This window comes from Orbicella faveolata, unplaced genomic scaffold (genome assembly GCF_042242905.1).
Source record: "Orbicella faveolata isolate gen_17 unplaced genomic scaffold, um_ofav_v1 contig_34, whole genome shotgun sequence".
Taxonomy (NCBI): Eukaryota; Metazoa; Cnidaria; class Anthozoa; order Scleractinia; family Merulinidae; genus Orbicella; species Orbicella faveolata.
In genome coordinates this window covers 14063219-14090000 of record NW_028301563.1, presented here as the reverse complement: position 1 = coordinate 14090000, position 26782 = coordinate 14063219, and the positions used below count along the sequence as shown (strand labels likewise).

The 26782-nt window shown below is 39.3% G+C and overlaps 2 protein-coding genes and 1 pseudogene across 2 annotated transcripts in view; all 3 read right to left on the bottom strand.

Annotated features, from left to right (window-relative positions):
• The window catches only part of LOC149104933 (uncharacterized), a 14117-nt gene extending 1215 nt beyond the window's left edge, over positions 1-12902 (bottom strand). The window contains exons 1-9 of the mRNA XM_089271326.1: positions 12359-12902; positions 11484-11914; positions 10169-10907; positions 8771-8882; positions 7218-7467; positions 5727-6518; positions 5194-5238; positions 966-2193; positions 1-34 (exon numbers count right to left, since the gene is read on the bottom strand). The exon at positions 1-34 is cut by the window's left edge and continues 1215 nt beyond it. Coding sequence (XP_089127452.1) covers positions 30-34; positions 966-2193; positions 5194-5238; positions 5727-6518; positions 7218-7467; positions 8771-8882; positions 10169-10397 — 2661 coding nt within the window. The 5' untranslated portion in view covers positions 10398-10907; positions 11484-11914; positions 12359-12902 and the 3' untranslated portion in view covers positions 1-29. The remainder of the gene's footprint in view (positions 35-965; positions 2194-5193; positions 5239-5726; positions 6519-7217; positions 7468-8770; positions 8883-10168; positions 10908-11483; positions 11915-12358) is intronic.
• Positions 12763-26782, bottom strand: part of LOC149104930 (uncharacterized) — a 26666-nt gene continuing 12646 nt past the window's right edge. Inside the window, exons 4-6 of the mRNA XM_089271331.1 lie at positions 26221-26310; positions 24447-24727; positions 12763-12841 (exon numbers count right to left, since the gene is read on the bottom strand). Coding sequence (XP_089127457.1) covers positions 12812-12841; positions 24447-24727; positions 26221-26310 — 401 coding nt within the window. The 3' untranslated portion in view covers positions 12763-12811. The remainder of the gene's footprint in view (positions 12842-24446; positions 24728-26220; positions 26311-26782) is intronic.
• LOC149104932 (uncharacterized) lies at positions 14834-16460 on the bottom strand (annotated as a pseudogene).

Below are 26782 nucleotides of genomic sequence, written 5' to 3'. Positions count from 1 at the left end.
TATCGCCACAGTGAAGTGGTCTAGCCTTGTTAACCTGTGAGAGAGAACAGTGTATGTAACAAATAAACAACTGGTAGAAACTATGAGAAACAAGAAAGATTTGCCACTGACGAGTGTACATATTTTGTATAAAGAAGATTTCATTTGAGACGAATAACTTGTTAACAGTCCAAAACAAACCAAAACTTCTTAGCAATAATAAAGAAAAAGTTACTAGCCATCAGAAACACTACTGTTCACATAGGATTGGCACCAAATCTTTGATGCAGGGATTCGCTTGTAGAGCGAGTGTTATCCCTAGATCGTTAAACTTTGCTTCCAGTTCAAGAAAAACTATGAAAAGTGTGGATAACAGGAGCCAGTTGATCAAAGGGCAGATGACGCTATCCACCGGTTAAATCACTATCCAGTGGATAACTGTTGTTTTATGTTTGTATTCAAATGAAACTTAAAGTAATCGTCTTCGTATATACAGAAACTAATTAGAATTGTTTTCATTTCTCTGATAAACTTTCCAAAACATTGGCTCCGAAAACTAAGCACTTCATATCTTTCACACAAATCTCTTTCCTCTGACAAGATTTCTCCCACGTGTAAAATTTATACATTGCTTGTAAGAGTGGTATCAATTATTTCAAGAAATCCTCTACATTATTTTGGCGACTGCGAAATGTCTTCTGTGCAATGAATTGATACGATATGTTCTGCACGCGATTGATTTGACTTGTCATCTAGAGAACTTGTTTTTCAATGTTTCGAATATTTTCGCTCAGAGGTCTTTAACCACAATACATTTTTACATTCATCTTGAAAAAACCTTTTCATAAAGTGTACATCACCTTTCGAGAGTAAGGCCAAGAAAAAACCTAACCTTTACTTTCCAAACGGCATGTGTTGAAATGACTCTTAACAATTCCATTATATTGGACCCACAGAGCAAACTACGCGACGAATGAAAGTCTTACCATGAACTAACCGCCACATTTTTCGAACAAGAGCTTCACACTGCTCCTTCCAGCTGAATTCATTATCGTAGCTTGTTCGTAAGCTTCGAATCTCTTGCAACCGCTCTGCTCGCTCTTTCAGACGGACAGCTTCGATTGCGTTGGCCCACTCTTTAGGCTCGGCTGACTCCACCACAAATGGCTTGCCTAATGGTAACGAACGCAGTGCATTTCCAAAACCCGAGTTTCCACTCACAAGAATGGGAAGACCAGCAGACAAGGCTTCCAGCGCAGTCAGACCAAAACCCTCCGTCCTGGACGGCATGATAGCAAGGTCGACCTCGCAAAACAACTCCTTCAATCTCTCCTTGTTTTGGACAAATTTCCTGACGACCAGTTGATCTTTAGAGATTCCACAGTGCAGCAACTTGTTTGCGACGTCCTCTTCTTTTCCATCTGGTGCGCCCACAAATATCAGACGGTACGAGCTGTCTCCCAGTTCAACTATTGCTTTAGCAGCAATGTCATATCCTTTGAGACTGAAGTCTTCTTGATCACCGCGGCCAAAAATCAGCACCCTAAACTTCTCGCTGTCGAAAGTGGCTTGCTTTACGACTGAAAATTCACTGAAAATACCTGGAGTTAGCTGAATTACATCTTGGCGTTCTTTGCACGATCGCAGGTAAGCAGAGTAGGCTTCCTTCAACTTGGGTCCAACAGCCACAACAGCATTGGCCAACTTGCACAGGTCTACTTCGGTTCTGTTCTTCTCTTCACCTTTCGAAATGGCCTCGGAATAATTCTTGTGCATTCCGAGTTCCTCGGGTGCAGTATGCACTACCTGGACCCACTTACAACTGTGCGACTCTCTAATGACCTGGGCTTGTTTACCAAGCTTCGCTCCATGACCCAGAACGACGTCAATGGCAAGGTCTCTTGGTGGGAAGCTCAACCATTCAAGGGAGTCGTAGCCCGGACGTCTCTCTGCTTCTCTAATGGCAATGTTGTGGCTTTTAGCGACCCTCCTTTCTTCTTCAGAGCAGGCAAACTGTGGGACTAATAGAGTGACTTGTACTTTCAATTGCGCCAGCTGTAAGGCAAGCTCTCTGCTTATGGTTGACAAGCCCCCCTTTGACGAACGCCACTCACTGGCTAAGAGAGTTACATTCAAAACTCTATCGGACGTCCCTAGATTACCTTGTGCTGGCTCGCCCTGGGATTTACCAGCTACAGTGGAGAGAAATACATCCTGCAAGAGAATGAAAACGTCTTCATAGAAATGCAGCCAATTTTGTCGGTTTATATTGTAAGCGGGCATGAGATAATTCTTTCCTGCAATGCAAGACAGCATGACTTCTTCAACTTGGATTACTTGGGTGCGCGTCACGAAAACCAAAATAAATACAAGGGAACAAGTGTGGAAATTTCTCCGATGGTTTTATACCAAGCTTGTCAGATGTGAACAAAACAGGGGAATCCCATTACTATTGATTGCGACCTCAACAGATCTTCAGTTCTTTGCATGAATAACTTCCGCATTCTTCAATTTAAATGCTTCCCCATGGACAAGTAATAGGGACGACTGTTGCCTGATATTTAACAATAGGGACTTTAAGGTATGGTACGGCTAGGTTGTAGTACCACGGCAGTTAGTGAAGATCACTTCCGGTGACGTCATGACGCGCGTACCAGTATGGCTTTCCCGCCGTAGCCTTCCTTTCTACTACGGGAAAGTGCTTGGTTTCACGTACTCTTCACTACGTGAGTATAAGTCTGCAGTTTACTTCTCATTTTAACGCTTTTTCAACTGTTTGAACAGCCTAGTTTGAAGATAAAGTTCTCAATCATAAAAATCAGTTCTAAGATCATTGTTTCTTTGTCATTTGTACAGAAAATTTGAAAGATTTTAATACCTACAGCGAGAGGATCAATTCAGTCATATTAGTATCGGGCCGAACAGCCGTTTATAAGAAAGCTTCGTATGTTCTAATCTGAACTATAATTGTTTGTTATCGTTCAAAATGTATTTATTATAATCGAAAGTTTTGCATTTTCGGGCTTATCACGTAATCGTCGTACGAACAACCTGTCCGTGTTGAAATCGAGCTTTTTCAGTATATCACAGTTTATATTTTGTTTTGTGGTTGGAATTACAGGCGGTTCTATCAAGTTCTAAAAGGCAAATCTGAGTTCTGGGAGATGTAAGACGGATACAGCAGAAGGAAATCATTGTCATTAATCAAGCCTATTTTGTATGAAAGTAGAATGATCTCTGGTTTCCTTGAAAGTACTGTACGGGTCCGCAAATGATCCCAGGACCGCAAATGATCCCGGACCGCAAATGATCCCCAAATTGGACCGCAAATGATCCCAGACCGGAAATGATCCCCGATAGGGACCGCAAATGATCCCGACTAAAAACTCAGGAATGGCATGGATGGTGGGATGGTGTGGATAGGGAATTGGCGCTCGTGAATACTGATGATTTTATTAAAGCCATCTTATAATTATAGTGGCTTACAACTTGCTTTTTTTTTCATACTTTCGACTAAATTTTGTTGCTAACTACGATGTTATGAATATCACCACTCAATCATCAAAACACGACTTGGCTTGCATTTCTTTGCAATTCTCAGTAAAATTATGATCAGTGCAACATACGCTACATATCCTCCTTTGTTAAACATTGATAGTTCGGTTTATAGTGAAGTCACATTTTATCAGCCATTAACGCCTCTCGTCTGAAAGTTTTAAACTAAAATCTAACCATGAAGCAACTATTAAGGAAGACGCTGTCACCTGAGTAGACCCACAAGCCTACAACGCTTCATCACGTTGCAAAGCACGTAGTGTGTAGCACTGGAAATTTGAACAAATTTATTTTGTAATTTTTCCTCGGTCGTATTTTGGCTTTGATTCCTCGGAAATGACCACTTGAGTATTCTAAGAAGCCAAAATTCCAAGCTATAGTTATGAAGTTCAGCTTCATGACCAAGCAAGGCCAAGGCTTGCTCTCCGTTTTGAGTGTTAGCTGTTTGATAGATGTTTGATACTTTCGCCACTGGGAATTAGAGAATGTTTACAAGTATGTAAAGACTTCTAATTCAATAGATCGTCTTCACGTGACGTATTTCTATCCTCATCAGGCAAAAGAAGCGGTATATTTATATCTGTTTACAATTAGCGTGCTTCGTTTGGTAACCAGAGCATTTTGAATTTCAGGGTTATGGAGGTTGCGTGACACAACGCTACGATCGAGTTTGTTGAAAAATGTATACTTATCTCATGATTTTGAGCCTTTTTAGAAGTTAGAGCATTAGGAAAAGTGCTTATATAAACGCTTGTTTGTTTAGTACTGATAATCAGTCGCCTAGAAAGCCAAAGTAAGTTCCAGATGTTTACACTACATTCCAGCCGCCATATTGGTGTACCACGGATGTATATCAACATGGCGTTTTCTTACTGGGCTCTGTAAATTGTTGGGAAACATTTACGACGAATTTCTGAAGTTTGGGGAAACGCGCAGGCCTAAAACTTGGAGAAGTGTCTTATTTAGTTATCTTCTATAACGTACATCACAATTTCTTAGCTTTTTCCATTGGTTGGTTTTCGATTTTTTATTTTTTTTTTATTGCGTGACAATGAAAACGATCTGTACCGTTCGAAGAACAAAACAGCAACTGTGGAATATTTTTTTGTAAAATGACAAAACATGTTCTTTAGTTCATATTTTTTGTACATGTTCTCACCTTCCTCTGATATAAATCCATGCCATTCCTTTTTTTTTTTCAGTCGGGATCATTTGCGGTCCTGGGATCATTTGCGGACCCGTACAGTACTCATTTTTGTAAAGACACGTAGAGACTGCACATACCGTTGCCGTACAGCAAAATCTTAATCACTTGAGTTTGGCGGGTAAAACACCGTTGTCAACCTAGTCCCTCGCGGCCAAAGTAGCCGTAGTAGCACCTCGCCGTAGCGTATCTTAAAGTCCCTAATTATTCGCCAAAGGCAAAGTGAACATTGGTGAATATTCACCAATGTTCACTGAGCCTGAGGCGAATAATTGTTTAAGTATAATTTTCAGACATGAATATCAAAGACTACAAAATAACGGACTAAAACATAAAAACACAGACGCAATTGTTCGTGTGCATACACGTATGCAGCCGTAGTACATCGATCATCGAGTTCGGCAGCAAAACAAACGAGCGAAACACTACCTACGAAAAATAAATTCATCCGGTACCTTCGTTTTATCGTTGTTGACTTCCTTCACAGTTGTCATCATCACCTAAAAATGAGTAGCTTAAGCCTTTAGTTTGAAGAAAGATAAATTTCGGTCAATCGATCTGACCTGCTGGCGATCGACGCAACCACTGCGTTTACGATTCTTAAAATCCTTGAATACGAGCTCTTAAGAATATTTTTGGTCCAAGGGCGACAGCAGTCATTGTGAAAATTCTCCATGCTTTCAAATATCCTGGACTTGCAGCGATGTCTTTCGAATAAATGAAAACTTCATTCAGCAACTGTCCGCCATGTTTACTTCCCAAGATGGCAAAGATGGCGAGCTTACTAACCAAGCTCTAGCGGGGTGAATATAGCGTCATATGATGAGCTTTTCGACCAATCAGAATGTCCAATTCTAATATTCACCTCTGAAAATTATACTAAAGATAGATAATACCTTTTGCGTTTGATTTGCAACACCCATGCTGAACTACGATGTCAACCACTGGTGTTATTACTTGTGAAATACTTTTTATTCATAAATCATACCTGGCTTGTTCTTTGTGGGAACCACCTTTCCAGACCACGGACTGTGAGTACTTTGCCATTGACGCTCTTCATGCAGATCAAGCGTCCTCCTTGTTTTATTTCAAGGAGGTGCAAACAATCTTCGTGTGTGCACAAGGTTTGGCTGTGGTTTGCACACACTTGACGTCCCTGCAGACAGTAGGGGCATGCAACACAGAACTCGTACCGCAGATTACCAAGGTACTGAAACTGCTTCAACAAATCTTGTAAAGTGTCTTCCACAAACGATCGCACACTTCTTGCTGTTTCTGGCGATGTCGAAACTGGAACTGCTTCCTCTTCAGTTCTTTGCTTGAGGGAAATCTTGATGAACTTCTTTTTGCAAATCAGAATCATATCATGTATTATTTGTCGACCAACAACAAACCAAGCTCCATCTCGGTACAGGTTTGGGGGTTGTAAGGATCCAATCTTGGAACACCAAGATATCGATCTTGAAACAAACTGAGAGAAGAATCCATGCGGAACAAAACCATCCACAAAGTGAAGATACAACGGGCAAGGATCGGTGGGCGATGGCTCCATTTTAGCAAGGTCTTTAGGTGGCGACTTAAGCTGAGCGGGTACAAAGTACTTTACATCAGTTGGCGAGGCTGAGAACTTGGCGATCAAACCAAATCGCTCCATCATGTCCAAGATGTCCTCCTTGACAAGACCTTCCTGAATGAATTTGGAAAAGACACGATCGACAAGTTCCATGCTGAGGACACCGCTTGTCTCTACCTCCAGCCAGCACTTGGACTCTACGGGATCCTAACAACAACAACAACAACAACAACAAAAAACACACTTACGTTGCACAATTTCTTTTTGTTGAAGCAAAAAAAGATTCGTGAAAAAGAAGCTCAACATGTCACAATCATGTGACAAGAGAAAATCTGAGTCCCCGACGGGATTTGAACCCATTACCTCCCATATATCAGCTGAGTGCTATAACCACTGACCTATGGCGAAACTCATGGTTAGCGAGGCCACAATTATACTACAATCCTGAGGGATTATTCTTATAACTCTGCTGGACCTTACGTTCGTTAATTTGTCTCATGTACGTTCACTTGTATCGGTAAAAGACCAAGAGAAAAGAAACGGAAATTGCCTCTCGTAAAAAGTTATGTTTCACAGAGGTATAAAGTATCTTAAGACTTCAGCCCGCATTTTACAGGTTCGTCTTCCATAATCTTTCTTAATCCCGGCAGCTTTTTGGTTTTACCAAGTGCAAGCTATTACTTTGAGACTTACTTTCTTTCCACGTAGTTTTAATCTATGGTATGTTACTTTAGTGACCCACACCGCTAATGCCCTTGCCTTCACACAGAGGAACAGACCTCATCTAAACGCTGTCCTCAATAAAAATATACGTAGGTCCATATGACCAAGATTTTGTTTGGGAAATACGCTAGGCGTTTCGTATAGAAGATAGGCTTTTAAGTACCAAGCATTACGATTTCGTACCGCTTTATAGAAGGGTGGTATGGTTATCAGCATCTTGAATAGCTCAATTAACCATTGCGCCTTCAGAATAACTGTGCTGCGGTGCTTTACAATCATTCCAAGACCATGATAAAAATTCAACATGGCGTGGAACTGGTCTTCATCCTCGATAAAGCACACTTCTTTGGCATACGTTTGAAGTTGTTCCATATTCATGTGATAGACATTCTCAGCTACCAAAGTTTCAACGACCTTTTCGAAGTTGAACCATCTACAGGACAACCAAACAAAATAACTAATCAGTCTAAAACAGTATCAAAGTATTAAACGTCTCCCCCTTAAAATTCTTAAAAACAGAGTTAAACATAACATCTTACAACCATCTTGCCAACATTCACCTGAAACTTACTAGTGACTTATTTATTGCTAATTCACTTTATTCCTAGGTATTTAGTGATTTACTGATTTATTCCGTTTACTTATTTATTGATATTTTTCCTTTTTTTCCCCTTATTTTGTCTCCTTACTGCCCCCCAACCCCCTGAAGCTATAATGCCAACCAACGTCTTTACATAAAATAATTAATACTATTTCATTTCACTCAACTTGATTAGCTTTTAGTTATTCTGAGTGAATTTAACTAATTTTCTCTTTCAATTATCTTTTCTTTGAAACCAAGAGTTTTCATAGTTTGGTAATAAAGGGTATGTTGTATTCAAATCTCCTAACCGAAGAAAAAAGATGACATTCCAAAACATGGGCTTCGAAGATTGCATGAAAGGGATAATTGATAGTTCCCATAGGAAAATTTCAGTAGAAAAGACCTTGGGAAATGCTACTATGTAAGACATGGCTCGTCAGAAATCCTAGTTTCTCGATAAGAGCTCGCATTTCTTCTTTAATTAATTCATTGGAGGGTATTTTCTTGCTTCTCTCCACTTGTGTTGCCTAAATAATCTCCTCGATGTTACAATGAATGCACTTGCAAATAAAGTATATTCGTTCCAAAACCTCTTTCCAAGGATAGTATCAAATTTTCTCTATTAAATGTTGGTTCTTTAAAACAGAGTTGTAAATAAGCCCTTCTAGCATTTATTTGAGGTATAGTACTAGAGTAAGCTCTAATGGCTAAATATATGGCTGTCCAAAATGATAAACAAAAACCTTTGCTAGTAAACTCGAGGCTAAAAAAATGAAGGGAAAACTAAATGCGAGTCTACGTACCAGGCCAAGTTTGAAATGAACGCCACGGCGTTTAATCGAGAAAATACGGTGAGTACAAAGTAATGAAAAGATTGAGGGAAAATGGAAACACTAGTTGTGCTGATGTGATATAATGATGGCAGGTAGAATATATTACACTATCCCTGTGTAGAACTACAAAGTGCACAAAAGGGCATAAATGAAATATACAAAAAGAAAGAGACATTCACAAGCAATTAAGTTGTAAAGAAACCCAAAAAGGTCTCAATGGGAGACCATAGATCTTAAATCCTCTTTACAGGCCTCTTGTGCAACTGCTGTTATTGTAAAGGCGTGAAGATCTCTTTCTCTTGTCAGTCATATCACTTTACTTCACTGGTATCTTCTCCCCCATGTATGGCTCCTGTCTCAAAACATCCATGATTTTGGTTCGAAGAGCATGAATTTCATCACCACTAGCAACATCAGTGTCACTTCCTCGCCCTGCAAATTACAAATAGTAACAAGACACTCAACTGTATAGCACCCAAAGAAAGTTACGCGTAACATCCACTCAGATCGTAGGCGAATGGCAGTTGTTACAAAGAAGCTCTTATCACCTGTGTCTTCTCTATACGCGTTTGTGATTTGTGCTTATTTCCGCCACAATTCGAGAGAATGTCTCATGAAAGACACTGTTAAACGTTTACAAACAATGTACGCTAAATGGTCCTTACACCGAAGACCTAACCATGAACCTTTTGAGGTATCTTAGGCAGAAGATGTAAACAATGTAAATATTTATCGCAATATATACTCCCAATGTATTAAAACTGTTCTCTCCATAAAACACGACATCAATTTTATGAAAGGCATGGCCAGTATTTGATAAAATCTTGCAGGTTTTACCAATTTGCTTTACTGACGGCTTTTACACATAAACCAAATGCAGACTTGTCTTTTCATAGTAAGGGGGGGGGGGACAGGGGGGCGGGAGTCCGGGAGAATAGGTGGCGGGAGGGGTACGGGAGGCGAGAGAGGAAAGGGCGGGAACCGGGAGTTCTAAGAGGGCGAGAAGCGGGAGAGAAATGCGAAACGCTAATTTTTTTAATTCAACAATGCGTTAGAATACTTTCAAAAACAAGAACCCAAAATATATTCGACTTGCACTTAACGTCTTCTCAGTCACTTCTGAGACTTCTGAGCAAACGAGCAAACGAAAATTTGCGCTTGGGCTGAAAAACAAGCTTACTTCCGGTGAAAGAGTAAACCCGTTTACAGTGGTTACGTCATAAGTCACGAAATGTCAAGCGGCACAAGTGCACGTGTCGCGTAAGCTGTCAAATTGCAAAAAAGTGAGACGACCTACTTCCATGATTTAATTGTCAGATCCCAATAAACGCCGGACTGGTTACTGGAAATGCGTATACTTTATCAGAACACGAGACAACTTAGAATTAACTTTTGAGACCGTCGTCACTGAAAACGGATTTCAGAAACAAATTTGAAGAGCCGATGGAAATGGACTGAAATGGTGAAACTCAAAGAAGATAAACAAGTAGGTAAAAACTTCATTGAATTGAAACATATGGCAGTGGTAATCTTGTTAAATTATTTAAAAACACAGGAAATGCTTAAGAATTGCGAAGCTAAATGACTAGGATGTGTTTTGACTGCCAATTTACAGAGAACGGGAGCAGCAAGCAAAAGGGCGGGAGGCGGGAGATAAAGGTGCGGGAAGCGGGAGAGCAATCAGTGGTCCAGCGGAAAAGAAAAAAAAAATCGTTTACCTGCAAACCATTTCTTGATCGTGCGTAACCATGATTTGTCGCCCAACCCGGTGTTGTCAATGCTGAAGAATCGCCGGATAACATGCTTCTCGTATTCCTTACCAGAAATTGCCTGCTGTATTTTTGATGTCATAGCCTTGATATCCTCGAATGGTTTATCAGCATGTGTGCCGACAATGAACACTGGAGGTCGTAGATATGGCAGCATGCCGCCTGAGTTGCCAATCATTTCCTCTCCTGTTGGTCTGATACTGTGGATTGTTACCAGCCATGACAGCAGATTCTACAGATTTGTTTCGTTGTTTGGGTTTTCCAAAAATTTATCACGTGTTCCTTGTCTAACACAGGGCTGGGCTGGGGCGTCTAGTGCCTTGCTGAGGTTGTGCACCAGGACATACACTGCACGTGATGACAGGAACACAGGGTGAGAAGCGTAATACAGGTGCTGTCCGGCAAAATCCCACAAATCTACAGTAACTAAGGTTTCCCTCTTGTCATCACCATTTTCAGCGTCACCATGCACGCCTTTAAGCATGTTCCTCAACCGCAGATACGCATGTTTTGTGACGTCATCTGGAGGCGAGGTTGCATCCATCATTAATGTTGAATCTTTACTTGAACTTGCACTCCTGTCATCTGTGACGTCATCAACGGTATTCTTTGCTACAGCTTGCACTCGCCTTTCACTCTCTGGCGTGGAAATGGTTGAGTTCTTGAGATTGCCAACATTTTCAGCAACCTAAAATGAAGTTTTTAAAAGAGGTTTCATTAGGACCTGCTTATTCCAGTATCTATAATCATATCCGAGAAATAGTGTGGGAGTACTGAAAAAGAACTGCCACATTTTCGCCCACAATGGCTCACTCTGCATAGTAACTGAGTCAATCTAATCTGACAACAATTCAATCAAAGCCCAAATATTATGCATACTGGCTTCCTTTTTATGTACCGTAATCCTATGTTTCAAAAATGCCTTGTTTTATGCTCTTAGAAGACAGACTTACGAGTCGCGTCCTATGGCGCCATACAACAGCTTCAACCGTGCTATGGTGCCGGGGTGTGCTGTCAAAGTAGGCTGCAAATAGTCAATCAGGAAGTAGATGTCAGTCCTATGTCTGGGACGTTACTCTTGGCCGGTCAGTGTTACTCTGCTTTGTTTTACACTCGTCACTCTTCGACCTCTTACATGTAGGTGCTAATGACCTTCAGCCACCAAAAGAGATTATATATGATCGCTTTTAGTGTCGTTTTTAATTAGCATCGACCATACCATTCACTTTTAAACTAGAGTCGCCCCAGACTTCAGCGTACAAACCTGATTCATTTCCGAGCTGTTTGTGCCCGCCTCTATTGTTGATTCTTCTCCTGTCAGTTCTAGATCTGATTCCACTGCCGACTCTTCCTTTACTTCATTGACTATACAGTGATAATGTTTTTCAGCTAACATTCTTGATATGTCTTCAGAAAATTCCGCCAAACTTGGCTTACTCTCGCTAGTGGAATTCCAGTTTTTCACTTGATCGACTTTAATCTCGCAGACTGAAGGATCAACTTCGATTCCCTCAGTGCTTTGTTCTTTAGGGTTAAATGGCAAACCTAAGAGGGACTTCTTCAAACTTGTTTTCCCTGCACGATCCTGACCAACCAATAAAACTCTACCACGATAAACATTCACAGAACCATCCTTCAAAGCCTTTTCATAGAGCAACTTTGCAACATCTCCTTGCGCTTGTATTTCTCCTGGAACTGTGGGTGTAATTGTAAAAAAATGCAGTGAGTTTTCTGATTGCGAAGGCTGTCGAAATTGGTTATTGTCGTATACTTCAATCACAGAGGTTCGCCAGTGACCGCAAAGTAACAAATAAGCACAACCTGCGATCGTAATCGCGTATCTTATTCTCTTCCACATTAGAATACACTAAATACATGAAATAAATGACCATAGGCATATATTGTAAAATTTTAACATGGTTTCAAGGCTTAGGGGACTACAACCAAAGAAACAACATTGAGGTTGAGGTACGAATAAACAGTTTCTTTTGTTTTACTCCCTCAAGGTTCGGCGGCATAATTTATTAGAATTGGCTCATTACCAAGAACGTTAAGAGGTATGCAGTCAAGTCAGTTATGTAGCAAGATCATAATACACCAGGGCACGGCATAACGTAACCGGCCAGGTTCTATGCTAACCTGCAATGTCTAATGGCATCCCTTTTGTTATGAGACTTTCAATTTCTTCAAAGCCCAAGGGGTTACCTGCCACGGACAGCTTTTGAAGATGGTGTAAGTCAACGATATCTTCATAGATTCTTTCTATATTGTTGTTCCTCAATTCCAGCTCTTCTAGTTTTTCCAGATTTTTCATATTTGCCGGTAGTGTTGAGAGTTCATTGTCATTCAAAAACAGGTGCGTCAGGTTGATCAGGGTGACCACAACTTCAGGAAAATGTGTTAGTTTGTTGTGGTTCAAATTCAGCTTTGTAAGGTTTGACAGGTTTCTTGTACTACGTGGTAACTTTGCGAGATCATTGTGTGAAAGGTTCAGTATTTCCACCTCCGTCAGTTCTGTCACAGTCACTGGAATCCTTGACAATCTCTTCCCTTCCAGATTTAAAGCCTTGCTATCTTTACGAATTGTCTCCGTTAAAGCACGTTCCATCTCGAACTGTTGCGCTACAAAAAAAAAAAAAAAAAATTCTCATTCAGTTGTTTTAGATAAAGGTTCCTTTTGTCAATTGACGACTCAGCTGTCTCTGATGTACAGTATCAAAACTGCAAAACCGAAACGTGCATTGTCAATTATGCCTCAGTGCTATTTAAATCCTCACGGGACACCAGGAAACCATGTCAGGGATATAAGCTTAAGCAGCAGAATATTAAAAGCAATTGAGCGGCACCAGCAGCACCAGCAATGTGCCGTTCGCCAAAGATATGTAACCATTCATTGCCTATATGTATTTCAGCCACCCAGGACAAGTATCAGACTTTACAATGCTTTTCACATCAGGGCCTTGCAACAATGACTCCTCACCATCAATCCAAAGAATATCTGAAGGAATTGGAGAAATGGTACAAGCAAAGCAGTCTTAGAAAACTCTGTTGAGGTTAAGGACGCAGGATAAGGATAGCTCGAACACGACACTAGGAGTGGGCAGGAATTTCGCCAACTCACAAAAGAACTGGGGCACAGACATAAGAGTGTCACAACTTCAACAGTCACAGGCTAGGCTACGTTGACATTTTAAAATTTGGCTATTGGTATACCTTGTATACGGTGGCTGCGACCGCAGTACGAGCGGCAGGCAAAACCAAACTGTCTTTATAATAGTATTTTTCTTCGCAGTTAACAAAAATAGAGACAATGCCCAAGTTGCTTTGGACCCTTCTAATACTTCACTCGAGAACTATTAGCCTCTTCCAGCCGTTCAGTTAGTTGGGGCGCAGCGCGAAAAACGGCGAGCGAAAAAATAGGGGAGAAGTGTGGCGCCGCGCTTCTCCCCTATTTTTTCGCTCGTCGTTTTTCGCGCTGCGCCCCAACTAACTTAACGCCTGGAAGAAGCTAGAGAACTATGAGTTCAATGTGACAAGGAGCAACGTATTTTAGTCAAAATAACGCAACTATAATCCTAGCTGAGGATACTCGACGAGCGACGAGCGAGTAGACGGACGCGTGGAACTGCTTTCCGGCGCTAAATTAAAAGCTTGGATAAACAAAATATTGATATTTTTCACCTTTTACAATCTGCTGGGGCTTTTGAAGTCATATTTTTTATGTTACAATTTAACGCCGTCTCCAGTGAGAATCCAGTGCTGAATCCTGATTGTCAATTCAAATTTCAGGCGCTCCAGCCATATACCAGGTACCAAAAACCAAGTTAACAATCCCTTCGAACAACAGCCAGCAGCTGCGATCGTTTTTGCAACTGGCAGAAGAATTCTCTAAATCGAAAGACACGAAAGGGGTTCCATCCAAATTTCATGACCTCTCTTTGTATCCATGAACCTAGGCCTTCAGTCACTTCAATAAGGGTCAGCAGTGACCTTTAAGTCTGCAAAGTGTCCAAGAAATGACTCCATCATCTACATCATAGAGGGCCAGATCTTCTTAGACCCGACAAATTTCACATTTGTCTAACTTACAGACCGGTAAAAGCATTACGTCAAATATTTAAAACGCCCAAAGACCGACCAACGATCGACCAAAACCTAGGCATCGTATACAAAGTAAAGTGCCATTGCTGCTTCTTCGCCTAGATTATGGAGAGTACATGTAAGCGCTCGTGGAGCTCGTAAGGAGCCAAACACGCGAAAAACAGCGAATCAGTAAATAAACAACATACTGAGTCCAGGGATAAACAACATATAGATGCCTGGGTCTTGGAACGCGGTGTGACCAAATACCACAAGAGCAGTTACATGTAGGAGTTAGGGCAACGATGAAGTTAACGGGGTTAAAACGTTCCCTCGCGCTTACGCAACTCTAATTCAAATTAAAAACGACAGTACATAGGCTTGTAGCCCAAGCAGTAACGAACCTTTTAACATGGTAGCTATGATAATGGTGAACAGAAGTTACCAAAAATTTAGTAAAACAACAACAGATCGGTTTAAGAAAACTTCTTTAAATTTTATAACTCACCTACTGTTAAGAACAACTTTTCCACATTCTCACCGGTTAATGCTGACACTTCCATAAACAGATCCACATCATTGTCATGTGCACAAGACTGACCATCCTACAGTGAGTGAGTGAGTGAGTGAGTGAGTAGTATATCTTTATTGCGCCTTACTCTCCAAAGGGAGGTATTGGTCTGTTTACAATAAAGGTTTAACATTAACTAGTAGAATAAGAAATAACATTCACTTGATTCTTTTATAATTCAAATAAAATTAAATAAAATTATAATGCTCATTTCGTTTGTAAGTTGAGAGTCTCTTTCTTTTTTTAAACATTAAGTTGATATATTTACCTACTATTTTTGATGTAACTCTATTGTCAGCTCTAAGTAAGTACTTAGTTCTCTCGTTATCGTTCAGATTTGCGTAAAGTGCATCTTTGTTTGAAATGTGAGAATGGAGCTCAACTCTTATGGTAGCGTACCCCTGGCAATACATCAAGAAATGCTGTTCGTGTTCTACGCAATGTTCTTTGCATACTAAGCATGTTCTTTCCTCTACTGGGATTGATGCTCCTTTATTTTCATATTTTCCAGTTTGTATTCGTAATGCGTGACATCCTAACCTAAGCCTTGTCAGGCTAATTCTGTGTGCTGAGTTTGTAACCGTTTTCAGGTAATTTTCAAATTGATAACGCTTTTAACTTCCTTGTGCGTAAATTTTTCCCTTGAAGTTGTTGATGAACTGTTCTTAGTCTCAAGCCAGTTTTGTGAATACTGATTTCTAAGATTTTTGTTTATTTTTAATCGACCGTTCTTGATGTGTTGCCGTGTTACTGGTTCTGTTGATTCTGTTACTTGATACCCCCTAGTGATCTCTTCATTAATTGTAACATCAAAGAAAGGTGTAGAAGTTGTTGCATATCGAAATGCTTCACATAACAAAACGTTGCTACAAGAATGCTTCAATTTTTGCCAATTGCTAAAGATTGAGGCTTTTATATCAATGCTTAAAGGGTACCTCCCAAGCTCTGCCCTGCAGGCAATATTTTCTGTATACCATGGGATGTTTAGTGTTTGTTTACAGAACTTAATGTGGACTTGTTCAATTGTGCCTTTATCAAAATGCGTTCTGTATGACAATAGTTCTGGTCCTTAAATTTCACATGCATAAAGTAACACGGGTTTAACAAGGGCATCGAAAAGTTTGTTCTTAATCGCAATAGTTGCTGAATCTGAGCTAGAAAAGGATCTTTTTATTATCGAGAGAACTTTTGTGGCTTTTCTGCTGAGAATTTCTCTTGCATAGGTGAGTGAGTGAGCGACTGAGTGGGTGACTGAGTGAGTGAGAGATGTATGTATGTCACACCAATCAGATTGGATCTACTATAAACAGCCAATCAAATTTCTTTTCGTAAAGGTAAATGGTATGTGAGAAGATTTGATTCTGATACACTTCAGAATGGCCATATTTATTCTTCTATAAAAGAGGAAGTGTTCATACATTGGGCTTACTTCGACATTTTCTGTGAGTTTGGATGAGGATTTTGTGGGCGGGTTTGATAATCATTTGCAACTGGATAATCAGTCAAAGAAACATAGTGTTTGGCATATAACTACGAGCATGCGATGAAGGGTGAGCTTTTCCCATAATAAGATAAGTTTTTGAATTGAGTCTTGTGGTTCTATGATAGGATCAATTGTATTTTAAGGGGGCGGAATGCACTACTGGGAATGTGAAGAGGTTGTGACCAGGTTTAAATCGTTTGCGTGTTGTATTGAAACCTAAATATTGCTGCAGAGTTCGTAATGAGTGTTCCGGGCGTGTCGTTAATTTCAGCATCCATTGATAAGTTTCAATGTAAAAAGCGAAGAGACTACGATTAATTTCGTCAACAGAACAAAAAGATATTATTCTGTGACGATTTTACAATTATAATGGTTCTTGTTTACTACTGGAATGAGAGGATACGTTTTAATGAAACTAAATCTTTTCTCTTCAACGTAATCAGGGTTTTCGCTTATTCACATTAATAACCAACACGAATTGTAGTTGAAGAAAACGGAAATTATTTTTGTTCAAGATAACTTAAGTGAGGTAGATGAAGTCTTGAGCGTTTTATTGTATTAAACACAAGGACTTGGGTAATTGAAAAATAAAGACTGACGTGTATGTTGCCGGTTTGTTATTTTTAGTTCGGTTTGGAGCGGAGTGTGATAGTTACATACATACATTGGGTTGTTTTAGAGTGCATAATGTTCAGTGTAATGGTGGCTAGTTATGAACAAGAGGAGCCTTGAGTTTTGAGTTGAGTTACTATTATGAAAATGGCACGAGATATTTTTATTTTTAGTTACAAAGGTAACTTGATACTTTTGTTTTTCACAAAGAGTAAGTTAAATTAGAGGTCACGAATCGTCGCTTCTAGTTCTTAGGACATGTTTTAGAGGAGACGAGATTATTTAGATTTGAAACAGTTCTAACTTTTACAAAAGTAAGTGCAGGTAACGATTGTTTTGTTCTTGTTGCATTCAAATATAACGAGATATTTTTATTTTTTAGTTACAAAGGCTAATTTGAAACTCTTGTTTTTCACAAGGGAGTAAATTCAATTAGAGCTGAAGCTTTCATTTCTGGACGGTTTTTACGTCTCTGCACTGACAGTTTTTAAAATATTTTTATTCATTATATGGCTAGCGAGATGAATTTAAATCCTGCGCTGTGATTGGCTACCCGAGCGGGCAAGAAGGAGCCATATAATAAATCCTTTATTGACCAGACTTGTTCGGTCAAGATGGCTTGATATTGGCCTTGTTCTTTTTTTCTGCGAGTTTATGGACCTCAACTCCGTCTCGGTCCATGAAATGGGCAAAAAAAGAACTTGGCCAATATCTGGCCATCTTGACCTCACACTTGGTCAATGACCCACACTTGACGGGCATTTTATGACATTCGTTTCAGTCTGATATTTTTTAAGGTAAAAAGAATGAAAACTGTTCAAATGTTCTTTGAAGACTGCGTGGCACCAAGTTAAAGTGCAATTTAATTAAATCAGACTTTCAACGTGTCAGAGAGATTTTTTCTCTCTTTCTTTCTATTTTCGGTGAAGTAGTGTTGTTGCGTTGTGTTGTGTAAAAAGGGTAAACTTACGACTCGTATGAAATCCGAAAAGTTCTCTTAACATGAGTGTTCTTGAGCAAAAATTCCTCATGGGGGTTGGAAGGGCTATGTGATCGGTGAGTGAGGGAGTTATGCATGTGCGCGTGTCACACCAATCACAGTGTGGGTTGTATCAAAGAACCAATCAAATTGCCAGTTAGAAAATAAGATGGTATCTACACTAATCTGGAGACATGTCAGATTACTGTAGTTTGTTCAGTCAAACATTTTATGGCTTACTATTAAGTTATCTTACCATCACCGATGTAACATCGTATGTATATCATAAATTCCCAGTTTCTTTCTTGCTGTATATTGCAACCAAAAACACTTGTCAAATTAACCAAATCATTACTGCAAACAGTTCCATGACTGCTCCTATCTCCGAGACTTTTAGTTCACACACAAAAAAAATCTTGCACGCCTTGCGCGCCTACGTTTATTTTCGTGATAAGTTGGTTCATTTATGATTATTCATTACTGACCACCCATTCACAAATGTGAGGGGGGGGGGGGGGGGGAACAGGGAGGTCAGAACCTCCCGCCTCCCGTACCCTGCTCTCCCGCTTCCAGTACCTTTATCTCCCACCTCCCGCCCTTTTGCTTGCTGCTCCCGTTCCCTGTAAATTGGCAGTCAAAACACATCCTAGTCATTTAGCTTCGCAATTCTTAAGCATTTCCTTTGTTTTTAAATAATTTAACAAGATTACCACTGCCATATGTTTCAATCCAATAAAGTTTTGACCTACTTGTTTGTCTTCTTTGAGTTTCACCATTTCAGTCCATTTTCATCGGCTCTTCATTTGTTTCTGAAATCCGTTTTCAGTGACGACGGTCTCAAAAGTTAATTCTAAGTTGTCTCGTGTTCTGATAAAGTATACGCATTTCCAGTAACCAGTCCGGCGTTTATTGGGATCTGACAATTAAATCATGGAAGTAGGTCGTCTCACCTTTTTGCAATTTGACAGCTTACGCGACACGTGCACTCATGCCGCTTGACATTTCGTGACTTATGACGTAACCACTGTAAACGGGTTTACTATTTCACCGGAAGTAAGCTTGTTTTTCAGCCCAAGCGCAAATTTTCGTTTGCTCGTTTGCTCAGAAGTCTCAGAAGTGACTGAGAAGATGTTAAATGCAAGTCAAATATATTTTGGTTTCTTGTTTTTGAAAGTATTCTAGCGCATTGTTGAATTAAAAAAAATAGCGTTTCGCATTTCTCTCCCGCTTCCCGCCCTTTCCTCTCCCGCCTCCCGTACCCCTCCCGCCCCCTATTCTCCCGGGCTCCCGCCCCCCTGTCCCCACTCCCTCCCACACACAAATAGCCTTATTTTTTACAAAGAGTGCCCGGTAAAGAATACTGCAATCCGATTGGTTTTTTGCGCGGTCCGGATTTTTCTATCTATACTCACGGTCTTTAACTTTTGTTCTTCAGTTTACAAGATGAGGAAAATTAAATAAGTTATTTGACAGCTTAGAGACGGTTCGTATAGTGAAAGACTGTGACCTCGGGCTTGAAAATGCTGCCCGAGACCGAAAATGCTCTCCTCTGCTACTTGAATAACAGTTGTAGATTATAGGAAAAAACTCTTCCCTGATGATGGTGTATCAGTTCTTCAAGCGATAAGGTTTCTGTAATCACTCCTGTAACGGCTGTGCACAACGTCACACTCTGACCTGATCCGCACGCCATGTTTACTCAACCGCGCTGATCAGACTCTCCGCAAAAACTAAGCGCCTTCTTTATGTTACAATACTGCTGAGCGACATTTGAGCCCATCGAATTGACACTAAGGTTATTCCAAATAACCAATTTCGTAAAATTGAATTTGGTTATTTGAAATAATAGCATTGTCGTCGTTCAAAACGTGAAAAGGACAGGCCAAAGGGTTTTTAGTTGTAAGAAACCCACGAATAAAAGGTTCAGGGAAAACAATGATTTAAGTTTCAACACTGAAACTAAATAATGGTTTAATTCATCAAATAAATAACCGAGTAACGACCCCCGGGGGCGGTACTTTAGGAATTTCTGGGTGGGGATGTGCCGCTGGGACCCTGGAACCCTTAGCCTATACTAGAGCTAGTTCAGCTGAATTTTGCTACCCTATACTACAGTAACCAGTATTAAAACCGCCGATTTCCGTCTGAATCCCGATTTTTGACAGTTAATAATATCCAGTAGTGTTTTATGATAGTCATCTATCGACGATGTTGAGGCTGAGTTACAAAAATTTGAACTTGCCGATTTCATTTTCACCTCATGGTATGTACTTCATACCATGAGGTATAGTGATGGTTGGATTTGTCACTCCATTTCCGTTAGACAATTAATTTATGCATTAAATCCGCATTAAACATGAATTAAACACGTTTCCCCCTGTCCCCCATACTAGGTTTAGTTTTGTCACAAAGTCGTGTCATTGTTTTATGTTCATATACGTGCGGGAGGGGGTGGGACAAAGGTGGCAGTACATGTTTACAAAATGGCGTCTGTTGTGTCGAGCCCGACGCAAAAATTGTCAAGGCGAGTTTTCTTTCCTTTCGCTCCATCTTTGATCAAAGTACACTTTTGAAGACCTCACAAACGAACAGGAAATGTGTTCAAGAAAGCTCGAGTGGAAAGAAATGGGTTTTAAAGTCCTAAAAGTTACGATGTCTCCAAGATACATTTGGATGACGAGGAATAGAATGCACAAAACGAACTATTCGAAATGAATGCTTTATGATCTGGGGAAAAAGGTAAGCTGCCCTCCTTCTACTGTATTGCATTTTGAATTTTCTAAAAATACTCGCAGGACGTATGATTTAAAATTAAATGCGCTTTTAATATTTCGCAATTCGCTGGGAAGCTGTTCGGAAAATGTCACATGACAAAGGAGATCGATGAAGCTTTCGTCAAGTTCCCCTCTCGCTGGGACTTAAATGCCACAACTGTGACAAGCTATAGAGATTGAACACAACTGCCAAACAAATGCTAAATACAATATACGCCAAATAACAAATACCATAACAAATACAAAACATCAAACAACAAATAAATGCCAAACAGGTCACGATCTGTTACCTGCTGAATACCACCCGAAATACACCAAGGTCAGGAGCAATTGATTATCGAAGGTAATCCTACAATACCCGAGCAGTTTGAAAATCAAAATAAAATACCAGTTCAGTTGTCAAGTAATTGTCAGTACAGAAATGCAGATAAAAATGTGAATGTGTGGAATTCTGAGCTACCATCGTCTCCCATCCTCAGTTTAGAATGATAAGCGAAAGAGAACCCTCCATAATTTCTTACAAAATGGTTACCAGACTTTCTAATGGCAAAAAATAAAATAAAATAAAATAAAAAATAAAATAAAATCTCGGTGAAATTATACATTAGAAATTAATGTCACGAAATCCTCCAAGCTGAAGGCTATGTTGTGTGGATACCATGGTTGTCATTTCTTAGAGTGATATAGAGGTTTAAAATTCATGATTTTCTCAAAGAAGTATTTCATTAGACAAAGTTTAAGTTTGTGTATTTTTTGAACAAGGACTCCAAAGCGTAAAAACTTGCCTCTGTTTTGTATGATAACTGAAGGTAATATTTTCAGAAAATTAAGGCAGCTCCAAATGAAAACGTATCATTTTTTGAGCAGAATCATATCATTGAGTGGAGATATGGAGTCAAATCCTGGTCCTGCAAATGAGTTCCGGTATTGCATATCAGTACCTTTTATATCACCCACAAATTCTGTCTATTAGAATTCAGATTGTCTCAGTTAGGCAGAACTGCACTTGATGTTGAAGGAGGTGGTGATTGCGTTTTTAGGGCTGTATCACATTGACTCTATGGAAATCCTAATAGTCATTTCTATGTGCGCAGTGTTGGCATTCAGTATTTAGTGAATCACCCTGAACAATTTTATAGAGAGTAAAACTGAGCATTCTTGGCAAGGTTATTTGGAAAGAAAGTCATGTCAAGGAACATGGGCTGATGCTATCGTAATTCAAGCTGTTGCCAATTGTCTCAATTTATCAATTCATATTGCTGAATCAAATCCAACTTTTTTCCAGTTACTGTTGTTGAACCAGTGAATGTTAGAAATGCCCTAAACATTTACATTAGACACCTAGATGAATTTCATTATGTTTCCATTGTAGAAAACAGAACAGTGGAGATAAGTGACAACAGCAAACAAACAAAGAAATGCAAATGAAAACAAACCAGTTAATAACAGTGAAAAATGTAAAGCTTACAGAAGAAAATACATGAGAGAATACGTGAAAGACAGAAGAGCTGATGATAACTTTAGAATAAATGAGAATCAAAAACGAGTACAAGGCTGCAACATTAATAGCAAAACATCTAAGAACAAGAAACACCAGGCTGCTAAAAAAACAAAATTGAACCCAGAACATGTCAGAGAAATTGAGCAGCGCTCCTTCAGAAAATGGAAATCAGATAACCCATAGCACATAAGGCAAATAACCAAACAGTTGGTAAGAAAAAGACAAAAGGCTAAGGTTCTGGCAGGTGTATCACTACTAACATGTAGCAGTCGTGAGTTGCAGCCACAAGAAAACAAGTACGATGCAATTTCTGTGATAAATTTGCTTTACAAAAAACATTGCATGTGGCCCAGAATATGTATGCACTTGTTGTGACCAATTGTGGTTCAAGTGCTCTGTAGCGAAATGTGATCCAAACAAATATAGGGTATGTTCACTAGACATTGTTGAGTCCTGTCTTATTGGTTTTAAAAGTGTCAATGACACTGAATGGATCTGCAGGTCTTGCAATAAAAAAAAGTATAAAAAAAGTCTGAAAAAGCAATTGTCTAACTTGCAATACAAAAGGTCTAAAACAAGGCAGGTTACCCATCTGTTCTAAAGCCAATAAGATGGGTTTTCCTTGTAAGCCTAATGTATTGAATTTGACATCACTAGAAGAGTGACTAATATCACCTCGTATACCTTTTATGCAACTCCGTGAACTATCTAGGGTTGGTCAATTGTCTATTCATGGAAACATTGTCAATGTGCCAAGTGATGTAAATTCGACTGTTCATTGTCTCCCAAGGCCAAGAAGCAAATCACAGACCATTCCAATAAAACTTAAAAGGCGCCTTGGTTACAAGCATCACTATCAGTTTCAGATTGTCAGACCTAAGAAAGTATTAGATGCAGCCAAATATCTTGTAGACACTAGTGAATTACAGTATTTAAAACTGAAGACATAAAAGTGCAAAATGCATGGCTAGATGGCATAACTTCGCAACCCATGAAGAGTGGGGTGAGTTTGTTCAAAACCCTAACACATCCAGTGCTGATGTGCAAACTAATGAAATCTTCACAAATTGTCAAAACAATATTTGCACTGCTGATGTTCACAATCCAGACAGAGAAAAAGACACTAAAAGGATTACCAGTGTTTCCTGTCAAAATGTTATATTTATTAGATGAAGACCTTATTTCTATAAACATGCTCAACTAATGGCTGCTCATGAACATGATGCCCTTTTCAACTTAACACCTTACAAATGCAACACTTCTTAGTTCCAAAGAGGCAAAGGACAGTACTTCATAGAATAATTACCACATACCATGAGGTAGCTCGAAGGAGCCTTTGATTTTATATTCCTGAGTGGCAATTCCTGGTTTCCTTAGTTTAGATAAAATCTTTAACCAACTGGTCAGTTTCGTGAAAAATGATATCCTATTTTAGACCCAAACGCTCTGATTTATATACCTTATGCTAGAGTAAACTGCTTGAAAACCATACCCTTCACAGCGGCACGTACCTATATAGCCCATACATGGCAGTACCTCCCCCCCCCCCCCCCGGGTTAACGACCTCAGTAACGCCACAATGGTTTTATCTAATAACTAATATAAGTAACACAAGATTGGTTCTCACAAATAACACATGATGCATTTGTTACCTAATGACAAACGCATATGAAAATGGTTTTATGACATAACCAATACATAGATGAATTGTCTTATGAAATAGCCAAATGTTGTACGTTGGGTTTTAACATATAACCAATTGTAGTAAAACATTATTTTTTTGACAGGGAACGGTAAGTATTGAATTATCATAAATAAACCAACACTGAGATCAATACTGAGAAAAACGACCAAAAAGTTAAATAAATGATAAATTTACAAACGGTGCCCCATAGATAACTGGAGGGGAGCAAAGCAAAACTCTGAGCAACGTCTAACAAGTCATAGAGTTTATTGTGTGGAGGGCCAAGATGTGAGTGAGAACTCTGTGTCTACATTTGCCGTGGCAGATCACACGTAGGAATCCTGTAATGGAACTTGAGACCGATCAGCTAGCAAACTTATTAGATTAAAAAAAAATCAGCTCGATGTAATGCAATGTATGTACAAATTAAAATAACGGATTTCCTCAAGAACTAGTATCCCTACGGTGTGACAGAATTGGATTTGATAATATAACTGTAGATTTTACACCTGACGTAAACCTATGACCACAAATACAAGTTACCTTGTACGTCACCTTCCTCTTGCTAACAAGATCTGCTTTGTTTCCTGCAAGTGCTTTGTAAATGTTTGGACTGGACTCACTCCCAATTATGTCAAACCATTCCTTTGCATTTGGAAGTGAACTTTGCCGTGTTATGTCATACACAATAATAGCAGCGTGTACTCCTTTCCAGTACAGCTTAACAAAATCATCGCTAAATCTTGCAGTGCCAGTAGTGTCATATATTAGAAACCTCACTTTTCTGTTATGATCTTGATCAACTATCTTAAAGGCAAAGTTACCTAGAAACAATTAAATTTAAGTGGAAAAGATCTAATAAGTCAATATTAATTCAACTCGTTATATAAAATGTGGTGGGGTAAGTATATCTCATTAGCCAAGCTCGAGAGATATACTAAAGGAATATCGGCCCAAGATCCTGACAGTACAGACCGAGTGCAGTGAGGTCCATAGCAAAATATGAAAGACAGATATTCTCCTAGTATGGTACGAAGCAAACTTGGTTAATAAAACGATTTACTACAAATGTCATAGCTGTTTAGGAGAAAACTCAAGGCAACATAAACTTCACTTTTTCGCATATCCTGATTGGGAGCTGACTTAGCGTTTACTCATGCCTGACACTAAACGACTGAAAATCAAAGGCCGTTTGGGCAGCCCCGTGTCGCTTGTTTTAGAGTGCAAGGAAATCCACTGCCAAACCAAACAAGTGTAATGTAAGTGGGCTTCTCTGCAGAATGCCCTGCAACTCGAACTAAGTTCTTCGTAACCGGCTACGCAGTACGCAGACACTCATTAATTCAAACTGAAGTATGTAATTTATTCATGTTACAAATAAATTGCGTACCGCGTAGTCACCCATTTTCAGTGAAGGGTTCGATGTGGCAGGGTATTCTACAGTTACTCCAGCAAGTGTAACGCTAGCTAAGGTAAACAGGAGCGCATTTTTACTTTCGGTACTTTTACGAATACAATTCGATCTGACGCGACCTGACGCAATCTGACCCTTATTGACAATTTTTTTTTTTTTTTTTTTTTTTTTATACTTGTTTGCTTATTTTCAGAAAGTGCGCATTATATGATAGTTTTAAATCGGCTCATTTCTATCTCTAGATTTTTTTCATGTTAGAATTGCATTTAGATTTTTGGGACTGTTTTTGCCTAAAACAGATTCCATTTCAGGGACCTTCACGTGACTCTGTAATTTAAGACAACTTTAAGCTTAAACATGTTGTTGTTTGCCTTATTGAAATTGGATTGAAATGATAGAGATGAATCCAAAACCAGTCAGCGCGAATCAGGTCCGTGTGATTCGTCTAGAGTTATTTGACTTGCTTCTCAGTTTAACCCAAGTAGCGTGACGCAATGATATGCTTTCATGCTCTTTTAAATAATGTGCTAAGAAAACAGAATACAATCAGAAATACGAAATATCTTTACACAGGAATCTTACATAAGGCATACGAAGTATCCTTAAACAGGAATCTTCATTAGGACTGGAATGGAAAGAATCCTTACACAGGAATACAGCAAAAACCCTCCATATCATCGTGTCCACGTGACTCTGGTCACATGGGCACGAGGTAAAACGGGGAAAAAGTTGAAAGAAAACGATTAGCAAGCTTTGACGTATGCGATAAGCGAAAATATGGAACAGCAATAAAGCAATCTGAGTGGTTGGTTTTGGTTATTGGCCTTGACTGGACTAACGTTGGTGATATAGTAATTGAACTTATTCAAGGTAAATAATGCTGATTAGAAGAACATATCTCACCTAGAGTAGTGCGCCTTACATCACATTTCAAACCAGCTTGTCCCATAAGATATCTGTCACACAAACAGGTTTTTCCAACAGTAGTATCACCTGTTCAGGAACAATTTGAAAGCTAAATTCAAAACTTAAAGGACAAAGGAGGCTAGAAATCATATTTCACTTAATCACTGAAATTTATGGAAATTACTAAGATTTCAAGAAAACGGCAATAGAAAGAGGATTTTCCCTACCAAAATGGAAGAAAACAGCTAAAAGTCATGGCCATTTTTCAAAAATTACTCCAAAAAAGAAATGTCAGCCACCATGTTGTGATAGATCTACAAACATGCAATTTTCCATGTTTGACTGTATTTCCTGCCCAGTTTGCACAAATCTTACTACATCCTTTTGTATTGACAACCACATTAAACAAAAGATTTGATTTTGGTTAGTTTTCCACAAAATGCTCAGAAAATAACAAAGCATAAAAAAATTGCATGTGTGCCAGATTTATTGACTTATGTCCCACATGACTTACACTATATATACCGATGTGGTCTGTTATCTGCTATAGCTTACTGCA